This window comes from Orbicella franksi, chromosome 6 (genome assembly GCF_964199315.1).
Source record: "Orbicella franksi chromosome 6, jaOrbFran1.1, whole genome shotgun sequence".
In the NCBI taxonomy this organism is placed as follows: domain Eukaryota; kingdom Metazoa; phylum Cnidaria; class Anthozoa; order Scleractinia; family Merulinidae; genus Orbicella; species Orbicella franksi.
In genome coordinates this window covers 19,086,996-19,105,833 of record NC_138150.1, presented here as the reverse complement: position 1 = coordinate 19,105,833, position 18,838 = coordinate 19,086,996, and the positions used below count along the sequence as shown (strand labels likewise).

Sequence of the window (18,838 nt, the reverse complement as noted above, 5' to 3'; positions counted from 1 at the left end):
CGTACTTGTACCACGTGACGGTTATAGGTGAAAGCAATTGTGGCGTCGCTTTTCGGTCGGGTGCTTGCCGTGAAAGAAAAAACAGCAACACACAATCGTGCTCCAAATTGAAAAATGCAGAACAGCGCTCAAGTAATTTCAAAATCATGTTCTGGTCGATCTAATGGCATTTCGAACATTAATAAATTCAGCCAGGAAAAATGTTATAAACGAATCCGGACTGAAGTTAAATAAAGTGGGAAAGTTCTCATTGGTAAGAGCAGGTGGTACGAGTTTTCAGTTTTTTAACCAATCACAAGGCTCGTAAAAAATTTCCATCCCAAATCGGTAGCCTAAAACTAAAGATGCAAACGAACAGCCAGAAAAAGGAAATATCTACAACACAACGCGAGTATATTTAGACAAATAACTTAACAAATTGAGGCCCTATGCGCCACCTTGGCGCCAGGGGACAGGTGAAGGTGAACTGAACAAATATCCTGTGCGTTTTAGTTCTTGCTCACTGATATAAAAATTGTGTCCTAGCTGATATGCCTTGGAGAGAAACAAACCTCCAGGCACCCATTAATATTGCTTTTAAAACTAGCATTAAATTCAGCTCGCCAGCTATATAAATCCTTTTAATAAAATCGTTTTCTTGAAGTACTGCATCATTACTCAGTTTCAATGCGATTGCAAACCGAGTTAAACCTGGCCACAGTCGTCATATCCATAAGACGTTTGACAGCAACGACGACACTGAATCATGGCGCAGACAAAGTATGACCGGATAATGCAAGTGTTTCATGTGTTACGCGACTCCTGTATCGAGCCATGTTTCTCAGTATGTTCATGAGAGCCTGTCGAATGTGTCTCATCTTCCAGCAGTAAATTACAGGGTTTAGAGACGAATTAAGATATAACAGAGTTAGAGAAAAGAGAAAGAATTTTTTCAGAGTGGTGTTCGGGCCGTTAATTTCAAAGGCGAGGAAACTGATAAAATAAGGCGAGCAACAAATCAAAAACACGAGATATACGTAGAATATACCGACTGCAGAATTGATAAGACTAGCAAAATTTGCTACAACACCAGCCTGTCCCTCTTGTTGTACTTGCAGAGCCTGAATCTGACTCTTGTGTCGTCTCACAGCTAAATAAATCGTAATGTAAGCCATCGTTGTAAGAAGGACACCAAAAATTCCAATAATTGCTGTAACAAGTGAGAAAATATCGCGTGGAACCCAGAACATTGAGAAAGAAGCAAATACACTTAACCCCCATATTGAGATCACTACAGCAACAACACGCTTGTGAGTCACAAGTTTCTGATATCTGAGATGAAGATGAATAGCTAAGAACCTGTCTACACTTACAGCTACAACGCCAAAGAACGAAGCTGAGGAAAATAAATATCCAATGCAGTAAAAAGCTTTATGCGTGTGACAACCAGGAATGTTTTGTTGCAACCACTTGATCAGAAGTGAGATGTAAAATGGTTGAAGCAGTAAACAAACACCAACATCAGAAACAGCAAGACTTAGGAGCAACGTTTTTAAAGTCTTTGGCAACGAGAGGGTTTTTCTTATGGCGTGGATTGTTACAATGTTCAACATGATGGCGGTATAGGACAGAAAACCGTTGAAGAAACAGTTAGCGATGTTCGTCGAAAAGAAGTCCTCAACTTCGAAATCTCTTGGATAGTAGTCCAGCAGAAATTCACAAAAAGATTTCTTCATGATCATGACAACTGACTGAAGTTTTTTTAAACCAGTCAACGTTGGAAAAAAAAAATGTTTCACTTCCTTTCTCTTTTCCGCGGATCACTTTGGTTCTTTGATCACTTACAAAATGGACTTCCCTTCGCAAACAAAGGTAGTAATTATGAACTCCCCTTCCAGACGTTTTTGTGGACAAGAAATTGTAGATCAAATTTATACCGGTGTCATGAATTTGTTATAACTGATTAGAATAAAACCAGCTGTGACGTAAACGTCAGTGGTGTTTTTGAAACCTTAAAAGCTTTTTCAAATTTCGACACTTCAGGCAAGTTAAGTCAGCAAATACAACACGATAAAGATACTTATATTAGACACATTTTGGGTAAAAAAAAACTTAGTTAGCATATTCGAATTCATGTCAAGCTTTCATGGATACAAAATGAAAGATAAGTGCCTTGATCCGTGGTTTATTATGCTGATGGATGGTACGCCTGCAAACTGCTTGGAGGTTCGTTTGTCATGCGGCGAGGTCGGATTAAAACCCCAAAAGCGCTCTGATTTAAAGCGCTGGTAAAACTACCAGCAATAGAAACGGCAAAAAAACGGTAATCACGTAGTGAAATAAGCAAATTCCCAATCTGTGGAGTGCTTCCATGGGAGACATCATATTTTATTTACGAAGGCAGAAATTATATATACTGTTTATTGGAAACAGCAACAGAAAACACCATTTGAGCTCTCTGTATTTATGACGAGCTCTATTTTTGGCTCTAATAATGGCGCCAGTTCGCTAAATAGCGATTTCCGGTCATCTTAGGGAAGTTAACCTAAAAAGTAACCTCAAAACTCAACCGACGAGTGATCAGTTGAAAGATTGCTCTGATATTCTCTCCTGTACGCGGAGTAGAACCAGCGGAAGCGGTAGAATACTCAAGAAGTAGGCAGAAACGTTACGTCTCTTGTTTCCCTTTAAACCTTTTTCGTGCTCTACCGCTTCCTGCGTGCTTTAAAACAGAATGGTGCACAGTCGAGGCTTCGGTATTTGTTAAAGAGTGTCTAATAAAACAATCTCACCAATCTCCCTCGTTTTCTATGAGCGACAGCCGTCGAGGCGACACCTCAATGACGGGCGACCCTAAAAGCAGGAATGGTGCAATCACGGAACGGCGGAATAGTGGAATCGCGGAATGGCGGAAAATGACCCAAATCCTAAAAGATGGAATCGGGGAACGGTGGAACGACGGAACGGCGGAAAATCCCCCGAAATCCTAAAAGACGGAATGACGGAAAATCACCCAATATCCCAAAAGAGGAAACTGTAAATACTGCCAAACAAAGCCCCTCTAAAAGGCTAATGCTAAGAGCCACAGATCTGCGAAAAATTGCTTCCCTCCTCATCCCCCACCCCCCACCCCCTCCAAAAAGGGTTAAATTATAATTTAAAAAAACAAAGTAAGTGACATAAAGCTCACCTATCCCCTTTTTGCGTTTTTTGCGCATGAATACAAGTTCCGCGGAAATTATCTTTGCTTGTTATGTATAATATCATATATAAGATCATGTTGTTAGAGTTAATGTAACTCGAAAGAACTGGAGTTATTCCTCGTTCATTGCCATAACAATTAACCAAAATAGCGTACTTAACTGACTCTTTTAAAACTTGAGTACACCTGCATGCTTTTCACCTGAATTTTGACTGCATAATCTGCATGAAACTCCAGTAATTATTCGGAAGTATAAATCAACTAAAATTAATATCAAATGTAACTAACATTAACGGGAACTGTCAATATCAACCATGTTAACGCAGGTTTCGTCGCCTAACCCTAAAATCAATGAGCTACAGCTGCTTACTTTAAAGTGGAAATAATGCCGAGTTAAAATTTACTGGAAATAATCTCAACATTAGCAAACATTATCGGGAACTTTCAATATGAACCATGTTCACAAAGGTTGACTTTTCGTCGCCAGACCTTAACAATAAATGACTTTCAGTGAAAAACTATGCAAAGGTTGCTTACCTTAAAAAGATCACTAATGCATTACTAGTAAGATTACTTTTTAACGACTTGAAATCAAACTGAGCTGAGTTTGGGCATTAATAACTACTTAATAACCGAGAGTGAGGTCGTTACGGGAAAATCTCAAACTGAGGCCTTGCCGTATTGACCGAGCGATAGCGAGGTCAATACGGTAGGCCGAGGCTTGAGATTTTCCCGTAACGACCGAACGGTCGAGGTTATTAAGTTGTTTATTATGTGGCTCATCAATAAAGAGAAAAATCATTCGAGCGGAAGTCGTCAATTTAAATCCGGCGATGCGCGCGTTTACCGATTCATTCATCGTCTCAAACCTAGCGCAAAACTACACAGTCAGTGAACTTCACCACTGTATTACTTATTCCGTTAAAAACACTCATTTCTTTACGGAAAAGTCACTGTCACAGCCTCAAAAACGTATTTTAGTATCGTGGTACCACAAGTTGATGGGGGAGTTTTTCCGACTTTTGGGGCGAAACGTCAACGCATATAGAAAAGACAGCAAGTGCTTCAAAATTGACCAAACCAACCGCCTTTCGGTGAAAGAAAATACTAATGCTTCAGAATGCACTGCTCAAAATAAGCTTAACTCGATCTTCGCATTCGCTTTCGACAACATATCTTCGCCTTCTTCATTCTGGGATTTATGGATGAACATTTCAAGCCTTGTGAACGTCTGCAGTTATCAGAAACACTGCTACCGACAGAAACCGCCCGATTGTGTACATCTGATGATCCTGGAAGCTGATTTACACTTGCTTGTGTCAAAGCGAGGGAATCTATTTGATGAGAACTTTGACGGAGTTGAATACTTCGGTAATTGCTGTGACTAAGATGATAACTTATAAGTTTCTTTGTGGTGTTCTGCTCAGGATGCATGGCAGATCTACCGATGGTGTTTTTTACTTAGCGATTTTAGCTTTACTTAAGACTAGGCAAACTTTGATTGCTTTTCACAAGTGCCCGCCAAGGTTACCGACTGGTAAGTCATCTATATAAATTTTATTAAAGAAATATCTCTAAACTTTTAGCTACTGACATTCTCGTACTGATTTTAATCGGCTTTCACCGCTTCAATGCGCTTGAATTTTCAGAACCGGGCTCTTCCTAATTTGCATAATCCGTAATCGGCCCGTGGGCATTACGGCTGCGTAATGACCGCTCAGATCTCGCTCTTAGCCAATCAGAGCGCGCGTTATATCGGCCATAAGCCAAAGCCATATAATAAAAGTAATTATGGCCCCGTGGCCACGATGCACGTAATGAAGAGGCTACCGTATAGATCTTTATAAACCGAACTCGCTACGTAAATGCTGAAGATGGACATCATCTATCACCTCCTTGTCAGCTTCCGTTACTTCTACCGACGGATAATACTTTTTGTCGTGGGCGTTGCGAATGCAATTCCCGCTGAATTGAAATATATTTCAAGGAAAATTATTGCTTTTTGAACAATACAGCGATTTCACGACTTTCTGTCTCTTAGGATTTGTGGCAATTTTCCGCTGATCTCTGGCTTTTAGTTACCTCGCTTTGTCTGCACAGCGTGACGGAGTGACGGCGTGACACAACCTTTCACATGGAAAATTGTCGATTTTGTCACCTTGTTCGACTGTAATATGCGAAAGCTACACGAGAATTGGTAGTAGAAATCTAAAGGATAACAAATTCTTAACAACAACAAAATTATTATCATTTTACACGGGGAGGGGGGTTTCACAAACCCGTGCCTTTTTTCACTTTCCTTAGCTCCTCTTCTAATCCCCTTATGGGGATATTGGGTGATTTTCCATCATTCCGTCTTTTAGGAATTCGGGTGATTTTCCATCATTCCGTCTTTTAGGATTTCGGGGGATTTTCCGCCGTTCCGCCGTTCCATGATTCCACCATTTCACCATTCACGTTTCACCTTCCACCGTTCCACCTTTCCGTCATTCCGGCTTTTAGGGTCGCCCCTCGATGACTATTCAAACAATAGTGTTTCTGTCGAGGAACTATCGGCTGATAGTTTGCCCACAGAAATTTGATGTTCTTAACTGAAACAAATTTGCTAGTTTGCTAATATTGTTCTCTACATGTCCTAATATTGCTATATATATTTAGCTCTTGTTAACCGAGCAGGAGGTCTGTATGCTAGAATCTTGACCAAGGTCGTGAATACAGACCGAACGCAGTGAGGTCTGTACACACGACCGAGGTCAAGATTCTCCCATACAGACCGACTTAGCTCGGTTAATAAGATGTTTATTATATGGCAAACGAGAACAGTATAATTCGTTAATGTAACTGGTTTGTACCAACTGACATTTTGCTTACGAACGGCGATGAGCTGAATTTAATTCTGCTAAAGTGTGCTCGTCCTTTTTACTTTTTTTTCTCATCAGCCTTTTGACACTTCCATAAAGAAATGTTGTTAGAAGAAAATAGTCAATATTTTGCAACTTTCAAGACATTACCGGTCTAGATGGGAAAATCTACACCGCTTTCAATATCGATTTCAGCCAATCGAATTCGTGAATTCGGTATTTCCAAGTCCTTGTGAGACACAGCCATATAATAAATGCTAATATTCCCTTGATTGCTCACCACTAAAGTTTCTTTCTCGCGCCGGTTCAAAAATTATACTGACTTATTCAGTTTTCGACTGTTTTGGATGAAACCCGTGAAAGCCAAATGTAAAATTTGAAAAGGAAAACACACAAAACCCAATTTTAAGATTCTAAAATTGTATTAAAATACAATTTCAATTGTTTATTCTCTAGAAGCCTGCTTGTTTACAGAATCTCTTATAATCTCTCATTGTGAACTCGAGCTCGTAATCTAATAGTTTATTAGACTTCCTGTCCTGACAACGTGTGTTCGCCACGCTGAATTGTTAATTCCAGTAATTAACACGAACGACACTCCTTTTTATTGAATTGTTTTATGTCTATTGAATGAATATCAATGAAAATTTTCCTTTACAGCTTAATTATGTTTGATTAACACCCAAGGTACCTTATTTAATCATATATGGTTGTCTTTATCAAGCGAACCTATTGCTGACAAACAACCAGCAAAATTTAAAACTGATGAAGAGTGTTTAGTGTTTATACCAAACCTCGCCGCATCAAAAACGACGCAAGAAACTTCAAGCAGTTTGCAGGTGTACCATCTATCAACATGAAAAGTATCCTGTCCCATACCGCCATCATGTTGAACATTGTAACAATCCACGCGATAAGAAAAACTTCGTCGTTGCCAAAGACTTTAGAAACATTTCTCTTCAGTCTTGCTGTTTCTGATGTTGGTGTTGGTTTGCTCGTCCAGCCATTTTACACGTCACTTCTTACTAAGTGGATACAAGGAAAGAATCCTGGCTGTAACACGTTTAAGGCTTTTCACACCACTGGACTTAACAAACATTGCTCCTGAATCTTGCTGTTTCTGATGTTGGTATTGGTTTATTGGGTCAGCCCATTTTAGTCTCAATGTTTGTCAAGTGGCTACAACAGAACAATCCTGGCTGTAACACATATAAAGCGGCCTTCACACGGCAAACTTACGTCGACGGCAAACCTGTGATGGCAAACTTCAAAAAGTTTGCAAACTCGTTCCTTCACATGGCAAACTCGCGTCAAACCACAACACACGGTAATTTGCAACATGGCCGACTTACTGCAGTGGCACTCACGTAGAACAATGGAACAGAAGAAGAGAAGAAACTGAAAGCGAGAAAGGTTTGGACGAAACTCAGTTTGTCCGCGAGCTTCTTCATTTTCTTTTGTTTGTTTTTAGTATCTTCGTAGACTACAGATGAAATGTCCCACACAGCCGGACCATTGCGAACCTCTTCGATAAATTTAAAAGTGGCCTCGCGTTCATTTTGACTTGCGTCCGCCATTTTTTGAGGTGTCATGCAAATGAATCATGTGAATAGAGCATGTGTTTTGATTGGTTTGACAGTTACCAACACATGTTTGCCAATCGTTCACACGTCAGATACGAGTTTACCAACACGAAAAAGTTTTTGAAAAAGTTGGCAAGAATAGAGGCAAGTTCTATTGGTCGCCAACAGTTTGCCAACGTGTTTGCCGACTGTTTTTGTGCCGTTCACACACAGCAACTTGAGTTTGCCAACTTTAGTTTGCCGTGTGAAAGCCGCTTAAGGCTTTTTTATCGTTGCGCATTTATTTTAATCAGCTTCGTTGTTGAGTACTGTAGCGTGGACTGGCTATTCATGTTCACCTCAGATATCAGGAACTTGTGACTCACAAGCGTGTTGTTGCTGTGGTGATCTTAATTTGGGCGACGAGTGCATATCTTTTTTACTCACAAGTCTCGTCTAACGCAAGAAAGTGCTGGAGAGGGGATTGATTAAATACTTGTACCACATGCATGATGCTCTCATGCTCACAGGCGAGGCCATACATATTGTAAAGTCGCTTTTCCGGCCGGGTGCTTGCCATAAAAAAAAAAATCGTGCTCTATGTGGTAAAATACCGGAAGGCGCTCAAGTCAAAAACATAAAGAGATTGGGAAAGAATTTAATTACACAGAAATAAAATAGAAGTCTTTTAATAAGTGTGCCACTCCATCAACGACCGAGAAAAGCAAGACCTAGGAATTTGCTGATTTTTGACGATCATATTGTCCTTTCCTAGGTTGGGAGTTTTGATTGCAAATGAGTTTAAAAATGGTGTAAATGTTCTACACTGAAAGCGCGTCAAATGAAATATTGAGTCCCAGTTATATGTAAAAGAAAGGTAACGTACTTTTCAATGTTAGTTGATGAAACCTCAGTTGCAACCTTCTGACCGACAAAGTTTCTCCGAAAGTAGATGACACTTTTTTTTTGTTTGTTCTCGAAACTTACAAGTGTTCTGTTCTAATGATATTTCGAACATTAAACAATTTAGTCAGGAAAAACGTTATAAATTTAAACGAATCCGGACTGAAACAAAAGTATAAAGTCAGGTGGAAAATTCTCATTGGTTAGAACACTTGGTGCGAGTTTTCTGATTAACCAATCACAAAGCTCGTAAGAAATTGCCATCAAATGAAGGAGACGAAATGGGTAGCCTAGAACCACATAAGCAACAGAACTGCGACAAAAATGAAAGATCTAAAGAACAACATGAATACATTTAGATAAGTTAATTGACATATTCGCTGTCATTTTTGGTTCTTGCTATGAAAATTGTGTGCCAGTCGTTGCACCCTGCAGGGAAGCGACCTGCAGGCATCCTCTGCTTTTAAAAGAAACATTAAACTCAGCTCGCAAGCTATAAATAAATAAATCATTTTGCAACACGATAAGACCAGTATTTTTTAAATAAAGTACTGCATTATTCAGTTTAAATGCGAGTGAAGACTCTCCATAAACGTTGTTACATACATTAGACGTTTGGGAGTAACGACGACACTGAATCGTGGCGTAGTAGGCCAGCCAATACAAGGGTTTCGTGTGATACGAGATTTCTTTGCCAAGACATGTTCCTCAGTATGTTCATGACAGCGTGTCCAGAATGTGTCTCACCTTCCAGTAGTAATTACAGGGTTCAAAGATGAATTAAGATAAACAAGAGTTTGTGAAAAATGCAAGAATTTTTTCAAAGTGGCATTCGCCCGTTAATTTTAAGGGCAACGAAACTGATAAAAAAAGGCAAATAGCAAATCAAAAACACGAGATATACATAGAATATACGCCGAAAATGTATTGTAAAGCACAACTGACTTCTTTACGGTCGAATTCGAACTTCAGTGATGAAAGATGGATTTATTTGACATCAAACTAAGGTTAGGAGTATTAAGAAGTCATTCCGGGAAAAAAGCGCCAAGTGCTTTCAATGTTTACACCTGCGAATATTAAAAGCGACAACGACCCAATTCTACCGGAAGTCACTATTGGGGCCGATCGACTACTCTAACATCGTTTGAATTATCCCGTAAATCGGGAAACATGCAAAGTCCGCAGTCTTCTTCAGCCATTTGAGGTCACCAATTATAATTTATTTGTCATTTCGTCCGCTAACAACCGGAAAAATTGCCAGTTTTACAGTTCAAGGGTCTTTCAGCCGTAACATAGCATGTTGAAAGATCAGCGGACGAAAGATGTCGCCTATGCACGTAACACTGAAAGTGGGTGTAAAATAAATCCAGATGTAGATCATCTTTGTAAGAAGGACACCAACAATTCAATTACTTGCTATAACAGGTGAGTAAATATCGCGTGGAATCCAGAACATTGAAAAACAAGCAAAGGTACTCTACACCCATATTGAGATCACCACAGCAACAACACGCTTGTGAGTCACAAGTTCCTGGTATCTGAGATGAAGGTGAAGAGCTAAGAACCTGTCTAAATTTACACCCACAACACCGAGGAACGAAGCTCAGGAAAATGAAGATGCAATGAAGTAAAAAGCCTTATACGTGTCATAACCAGGATTTTTTTAGTGTAACGACTTGCAATTGATCAGAGTGAGGTGAAGTTTCTTTAAACCACCAAGGCCCGGTTTAAACGTCGCATTTTACATGCGTCGAATCAAATACTAATTTTAGTCGACTCAAATTAATAAGTTCGGCTGATTTGATTTAAACGTCGCATTTTTTGCCGAATAAAATTGCTGAGCGCGAGCGACGCGTTCATTCCCAGCTGACTCCGTTACAAGTTTCCCACCAATGCGGCTGACAATGATAAGGAGCACATTTTGCGTTAAGATCATTCATACATTTCAAACACCATTCGAGCAAACAGAGTGGGGCGATTTATAATGCAGATGGCAGTGCATTACCTCTTAAACTCTGATTTTCGTTTCACTCTCCTGATCAAATTCAAGTTCGATCATAGACTTCGTTCTCCATCTTCTACATAACTTTGCTGAAGAGAAGTAAGAACCACCGCACACACAGTTGTACTCAACAGTCGCCATATCGCTTTCCTACTCCGCATATCATGAAGGCCGAAACTTAACCTTAATTGGTGTTGCATAACTACATTACACGATCGGAGCGAAGCAAGAACCACACATACTGGCATCTTCAACAGCCTTCCTTCTACATGACAGCGGAGTTCCGGCGGCCCGAAAGGCCGCCAACCGGAACCCCATAGCCATATAGGAAAGAAAAGGAAACCCATGAGTTGATTTTCTCACGGTTATCATGGCTAGCGGTATTGCGCGTGGGCGCGTACGCACGACGGCGACGACAACGATGACGACGACGACGACGGAGTCGCGCAACATGGCGGCCATACTCCAAATAATAGGTTGACAGAGACATGCAGACTTGGTTTACCGTGTACTTCTTTGATATTGGACATCCGTGTTATGATCAATTGACACCTGTCAAAACAAGGTATCCGCTGACCAGTATCACGTGACCATATCGCGGGCTCATGTTTACAGTTCATCGAGGTCGCGTGTTCTTTTGAACTTGACCGCTGACCAAGTGCTGGTTTTCGACTGGTCGCGGGCTCATCTCAGGTTAACTTGTTGAAAACGGAGCAGGATTGTTCGGAAGGCGGTTAACGCTAACCCAGGATTGAAAGTTAACCGAATTATAACTTTTTCCTCTATACAAATGTTTTTTGCTTTTTTGTTTTGTGTGTATAGTAATCATTAAAACTCAAAACAGAAGGCCAAACAATATACAGAAAACGTCAACGCAAAGCTACAAAACTCAAATCAAAATTCTACCTTTTCCTGGGTTAGCTTAATCGGGCTCTGAACAACCCGCCCCAAGAGCTACGCTTTTAGGCTGGCCTAAGTCTATATATTACATCTCCTGCTGCAACTGTCTCCAAAAGTTCCCTTCAGCTTGTTGTGCGCGTGTCATGCAGCACAAAACTGTGGAGTTATGGGTAAAATATAATTTAGCATATTTATGAATTAGATTCGGCACAAGTAAAATGCGGCGTTTAAATCAACTGTCGAACGTCAGTCGTATATTCGACTGAACTCGCATTTAATTGAAATATGTCGCATCTAATTGATTTAAACGTCGCATTTTACGTGCACTTAATTCAGCAATTAGATTCGGTGCATGTAAAATGCGACGTTTAAACCGGCCCTAAGCGTTTAAAATAAAACATATTTCACAAAATAAAGTTATTTCACGAAGCTAAAAAAGTTTCCTTTCTCGCCACCGGGATATCACTTTGTTTTTTTTAATTACTTACAAAACGGACTTTCCTTTGCAAGTAAGAACTTCCCTTCCAGACGTTTTCGAGCACAGGAAATGAGAGTTCAAATTTACACCTGTAACATGAATTTGTTATAACTGATTAAAATAAAACCGCCTGGGACGTAAACGTCACTGGTGTGTTTGTGAAACCTAAAAAGCTGTCTCAAATATCGACAGTTTCAGACGAGTTAAATCGGTAAGAAGACAACCCAATGAAGATCCTTGGACACATCTCAAATAAAAAATAGGTTAGCATATTCACATCAAAATTTCCTGGATACAAAAGTTAAATGTCTTTCGTAGGTCGATTATCATGCTCATAGATGGTGCACCTGCAAACTGTTTGGAGTTTCGGGTGTCGTTTGTCGTGCGGCGAGGTCGGGCAAAAACACCAAAAGCATTCTATTATAAATGTTCCTGGTAGTTTTGCCAGCAACAGAAACGGCCAAGAAAACGGTAATCAGGTAGTGAAATAAACAAATTCTAAATCTATCAAATGCTTCGAGAAAAGACATCAAGCTTCTTTCACTTGGTTCAGCTTATTTCGCATTTTCATCCCCAAGCTCTAAACTCTCTGTTTCGTAATTTCTATTGGAAAAGTGTACCTTTTCATGAGCCACAATGCTGCTAGATTGAACCGGAAAAAGAAACTTTTAGATCCTTATTTTTAAACTAAACTAAGGGGTGGACCATTTGAATTTTGAGGGGGTGTGATGTAGTACAGCGAATTTCTCGTCAAACCTTTCATGCAGTGGGAAAAGTTTTCCTCAGGAGGTGTGTATTAATCTCTCTTTTTCTTCTCCGTGCAATATGCTTTTTTCGGCTTACTGAACGTGCGTAAATTTTGTATTCGTCACAAGTATGCTTGCAGGATATATATATTTTTTTCATGACCACCCCCACTACCCTCAAAAGTCAAATGGTCCAGGCCTAAAAAGGGAACGTTCTTCTCTCGAAAGCCACTAGAAACTGAAAGTTTTGCCAAAGGCCAGTTTGTGATTGACAGTTGTTGTCTCGTTAGCCAATCAAAATATTTGAACAATTCTAACAAGGATTGTGATTTTAGCGTTCTTTTTGAGAGTTCAGATGCACCCTTGCATCACTTTTACTCCTTTGGAAAATAAAGTTTGGTTGAGAATTTTAGTCGAATGCGAAGAAAGGAAATTAATAAATTCAATCGCAAAACAAGTAAAGAAGATTCAACTGTGCTCTGTTCTGTTGTAAAGCACTTAGGAAGCGATAGAAAATGAAAGAAGTTAGGAGAAACACTCGAATACGTCTCATGTTTCCCGCTACACTTCTTTCGTGCTCTAGCCGCTTCCTGCGTGCTTTTTAACAAAACAGAGCACAGTAGAGGTTTGTTTATTTGTTAAAGCGTGTCTGCTAAAACTATTAGACTACTCGATCTCGTTTTCTACGAGCGATAGTCATCTCGTCTACGCCTCGTTGACTATTCGCTCTAAAGGTTATCGGTAGCATTTCTACAAATCGCAGAAAATTTTGAAAATAGCGTTTGGAAGTCTCCGGAACAAATTCCAGTGAGAGTTCTTTAATGCAGTCTCAATAACGCACTTCGCTTGTTTCGGTTCGACAAAATCAACGTTACGTCTTTATTGTACCATTGACCGATAATCGCCAGTAAATTGTACAGTTTTAAATCTGGGATATTGCTTCAACAGCCGATAGCACTTCCGGAAGGCGTTTCTGCGCACTTTTCGAATGTGTATTGTACCAACCTGAAGGAAATGAGACGACGTGAGATATTTGACCTTCCTGGGTAGACGTCACAACAGCCGCTGGACCCATTCTCCTCAAATTTGGTCGCGAAACAAAATGGCGGCGTTTTGGTGCTATTTTCGAGGTTTCGTCGGGGCATAGAAAATCGAGGACTTAACCGAATCCCAAAATTTTTCGCAGAAGTACTTCAAATAACACGTAGATTCGTTTTAGCAACAAAAAACACTATTTTGGGGCTAGGTGCACTTAAACACCAAAGGTACCGTATTTTATCCTGCAGGACAGGCAGGTTACCGGAGCAGAGAGCGAAACTGACGCGATACACGAAGCGCGGAAGGTGACCACAAGCGTCCGTGTACGTATGGGTTATTGACCAAGTGTGAGGTCAAGATGGCTGGATATTGGCCAAGTTCTTTTTTTGCATGTTTATGGACATAGACGGAGTCGAGGTCCATAAACTCGCAAAAAAAGAACGAGGCCAATAACCAGCCATCTTGACCGAACAAGCTTGGTCAATAAAGGATTCATTATATGGCTTTCGGGGAAATTTTTCTTGCGGAACACGGCGGGTAGTTCCGAGCGGGCAAGATAGCTCCATCTTGCCCGCTCGTGTAGCCAATCACAGTGCAGGATTTGATTCATCTTGCCCGCTCACGAAGCTGGCCATATAATAAATATACATATCGCGTTTCGTTCTCTGCCCAACTAATCCGCCTGTTCTGCAAGCTACCTTATTTAATCATGCATGGTTGTGGCCCTGTCTGTATCAAGTGTATTTATTGCTGCAAACAACCAGCAACATTTAAAATGGAGCACTTTTATGGTTTTTACCGGGTTGACCTCACCACATGACAAACGACACACGAAACTCCCAGCAAGGAGTTTGCAGCTGTACCATCTACCACCGTGAAAACACAGGTTTCGTTCGTTTTGTATCCATGAAATTTTAATACGAATATGTTAACTTATTTTTTTTGGAAGATGTTTCTAAGGATCTTCATTGGGTTGTATTCTTTCCGATTCACCTCATCTGAAAGGTTGAAACTCGAGACAGCTTTTAAGGTTTTTTCGAAGACATGGCCTGTTTACTAAACCTGACACTCATAACAGTGACATTTACGTCCTGGTTGTATTCTAATCACTTTTAAAAAAATAATATTTCTTGTTCATATATATAAACGTCTCGAAGAGCGAGCTCCAGAATGCTTTTTCTATGTTTGTCGCAGAGCATTAACACTTCAGCAAGTAAACAATTTAAGGCGAAGTGATCCAAAACGGTCCTAGCTTTGAGACATTTTTAATTTATTTCAAACGCTGGGTATGACAAGGAAACTTGAGTCGATATCATGAAGAAATTATTTTGTGAAGTTCTGCTGCATTACTACCCAAGAATTTACGAGGACGAGGACTTCTCTGCGACTTCCATCGCTAATTGTGCGCTAAATATCTTTTTATGCTATACCGCCATCATGTTGAACATTGCAGCAATCCACGCGATAAGAAAAACTTCGTCGTTGCCGAGGACTTAAAAACATTGCTCCTGGGTCTTGCTGTTTCTGATGTTGGTGTTGGTTTATTGGGTCAGCCAATTTTTGTTTCAATTCTGGTCAAGCGGTTACAAGAAAACAATCCTGATTGTAACACGTATAAAGCTTTTAGCATCATTGCATATTTTTTTTCCTTAACGTCATTCTTTGGTGTTGTAGCTGTAAGTGTAGACAGGTTTTTAGCTATTCATCTTCACCTCAGATACCATGAACTTGTGACTCACAAGCGTGTTGTTGCTGTAGTGATCTTCATGTGGTTACTCAGTGCATTTCTTTCTCTCCTAACCATTTGGGTTCCGCTCGATATCATCGCGTAGAATGCCTATTGTTCTCGGGACATTTACTTGCAGTCGAATAAAAATTATAGGTCTGTAATATTAGCAGCGAAGCGTAAACAGGGACGCTCTGATTGGTCAAAGATCACGTACGCTTTCCCCCGAAGGGAATACTGCCTTAGCTCATTAACTTGTCAAGGCGGGGCTAAGAAACAAAGGTCTCGAAAGTTATTCTTTATTCTATTGTTTCCGATATCGCGTATTTCAAGCTGGCTATTTCAAGCGTTGGACTTGTAATGGATATTTGCATCCGATTTTTACCATAGGCCATTACATGTATCCGGGTTTTTCGTACCAACGTCTTTTCGTACCACCCATTTTCGTACCACCTACATACACGTTCGTACATGTTCGTACCACATAAACATACATTCCAAATAGCACAGATTTAGACTATCTGATAGTCTAAATGAGATTTTAGATGTATAGCATGGTTTTGGTGTGATTTCTTTACGTAAAGGATATCACAGAAGAAGTTCCGGAGAATAATTATCCACGGAATAACACTCTTATCTTCACGCGAGCGAATTATTCTGTGACAAAAACTTCGAAGATTGTTGTCACACAATAACTCGTTCGCCTCTTCGAAATTTTTCAGTAATTGGCGATGTTTCCCTTACTTTATTCGCCTTGAAATCCCCTAAAACTTTGCAAGGAATAAAAAGAATTGTTTCTTTGCTAAAGATCTGGTCTTGAAAGCCGAGCTTCTCAAAAATATCTGACTGATGACACCAGTCTTCACGCTGTTGTTGTCACATAATAACTCGCTGGCCTCTTTGAAGTTTTTCAGTAATTGGCGATGTTTACCTTACTTTATTCGCCTTGAAATCCCCTAAAACTTTGCAAGGAATAAAAAAAATTGTTTCTTTGCTAAAGATCTGGGCTTGAAAGCCGAGTTTCTCAAAAAAATCTGACCGATTGACACGAGTCTTCACGCTGTTGTTGACAATAACTCGCTGGCCTCTTTGAAGTTTTTTTAAAGTAATTGGCGATGTTTACTTTACTTTATTCGCCTTGAAATCCCCTAAAACTTTGATAGGAATAAAAATAATTGGTTCTTTCGTTTAAGCAAAACAACTGCGCGCTGGTCGGTTCCCGTGCTGTTCTCTTTGTCTGCGTATCACAAGCTTTTCGTTCGCCTTTCTTCCTTGAAGAGAAGACGTCTGCTAGATCACTTACGATTTCGCTTTCCATGTTTATTGAGCAACAGGTTTTCGAATGAATCAGCTGCGCCGACAGCATACTTTTGAAATTCGCGGTAATGAATATTTCAGTTACAGTCAAGTGGTTTTCTTGAATGGGTATTGTTTAGTTTTGACAGCCATTGTTATACAGACGTGTGCTTAAGACAATAGCTCTTCCATCGAAGACGCCATTTTCAAATGCAACTCCAACAAGAAGTTTTCAAACTCAAAAAGCTACAGGTTCCTGTGGACCGATTTTCAAATTTGAAACGGGTTTTGTTTCAATAAAAAGCCATCATTCATTTGCCGTGCGTGAAAATTAGGAAGGCCGGTTTAGATGGTCTCAAAATTGCTTCTGAAAACGGTCCCCATACAAAAAATGGCCAATTTTTGCCCATTTTCAAGAGCAAAAAGCTACTCCTTATACCTCATATATCAACTTACTTAACGGCTTAAATTGAAGATTCAACCTTCTTCTTCAAAAAGCCGCGCGTGAAAGTTGAAGTTTTAACTCCTGGAAACCAGAACAGTAAGTTTTATCAACGCTATTGGGCCAATTTGGACCCTTTCTTCTCTTAATCAGGGCATTTCACGACACGCAAACATTCAAATTTGCCGCTTCGCCGGTCATGAATAATTAATAATGTCCAGGCATTCTACCCGATGTTGTTCCCGAATAACATTTATTCTCGGTGTTGTTGGCGTCCTTCTTACCACGATAAGCTACATCAGGATCTATTTAGCCGTAAGACGACACAATAATCAGATTTAGGTCCTTCAACTACAACAAGTAGCACAGGCTGGTGAAATTGCAAATTTTGCTAGCTCTATTAAATCCGCAGTCGGTATATTCTACGTATATTTCGTTTTTTTGATTTGTTATTTGCCTCACTATATCACTTTGGCGGCATTTAAAATCAACGGCCCGAATATCATATTGAAGAAATTCTTTCTATTTACACTAACTCTTGTATTTCTTAATTCATCTTTGAATCCTGTAATTTACTGCTGGAAGATGAGACACATTCGACGCGCTGCCATGAACATAATGAGGAACATGTCTAGGTTCAGAAACCAAGCAAACTAATCACAGAGCTAGTCATGTTAAGCCATGATTCTAGCTATACATTTAGTGCTGACGTATGATAATTATGAAACCTCTGTATATGACAAGAACTGCTAGCGGTCTGAAGAACTCGGGCTGCATGAAGACAAACGACAACCTTTTTAAACTGAGTTTATAATAAAAAAGATGTAATGCTAACCTATAAAGGGATTTAAATAGCTTATGAACTTAGAAAACGTTATTTTAAAAGTAATTCGACGCATGTGTGAAATGAAAGAAAATAGGTTGCAAAGTTTTGTTCTCTTGGTAAATAAACACCAGTTTTACTCGCAGTGTTATCGTCTTTTCATTAGTAAAGGAACTGAAAAGCTGAAAAGGCGGAATGTGCAGGCGTTGCAATTTTTGGTTACCGTTTCAGCCATGACAGGGGGGACCTGCACGTAGATTTGATGTAGATTTCTAAAGCGATTAACATGGGAACTAAACTGCAGTTATTTCAATTGCGAGGTGCAACAGCTGGCACATAATTCTCATACAGCTAGCACATAATTTTCATAATTGATCAAGAACCAAAACGTAAACGCCAGGAATGATGCAAAGTTCATGTGAATTTACTTAGGCCCTCTGAAAAAAAAAGTTACACTGAAATGAATAGCATTAAATTGAGAGAGATTGGAACAAGACATCTGCTTTTCAATGACTGACAAACCAAGACGTAAATTAGCACTTTGCTTTCATTGGTCAGCTTACGTTGCACGAGTTTTATTAACCAATCACAAGGCTCGGTAAACCCAAGAAAGCGCTCTGACAGACTGGGGTGGGCATTGATTACGTACTTCTACCACGTGATGATCATAGGCGAAGGCATACATATTGTGGTGAAAAAAAGAACACGTGTTCTGTGTTTGAAACTACCGGAAGGTGCCCGAGTCTTTTCAAAATTATATCGAAATTGAAGAATATGAAAATACACAAAATGAAATAAGGGTCAAGTTAGTAAGAATCCCGCCCCATCAAATAAGTATTCTGGAAGCTCCTTCACGTTAATTCTGACGACTCTACTACAC

General features: G+C 39.8%; 1 protein-coding gene and 1 pseudogene across 1 annotated transcript; one reads left to right on the top strand and one right to left on the bottom strand.

The window, feature by feature from the left end:
* Positions 1-631: 631 nt before the first annotated feature.
* On the bottom strand, positions 632-1,869 carry LOC145491561 (melanocyte-stimulating hormone receptor-like). Its single transcript, XM_081470801.1, has one exon. It carries the CDS (start codon positions 1,719-1,721, stop codon positions 744-746), a length of 978 nt encoding a protein of 325 aa, XP_081326927.1. The 5' UTR covers positions 1,722-1,869; the 3' UTR covers positions 632-743.
* A 13,116-nt stretch (positions 1,870-14,985) lies between these two features.
* Positions 14,986-17,792, top strand: LOC145490107 (histamine H2 receptor-like; annotated as a pseudogene).
* The last annotated feature ends 1,046 nt before the right edge of the window (positions 17,793-18,838 follow it).

What these genes read in the sequence shown, in the direction of transcription:
- LOC145491561 (XM_081470801.1), bottom strand. Translation starts at nt 1,721, where the DNA reads ATGATCATGAAGAAATCTTTTTGTGAATTTCTGCTGGACTACTATCCA.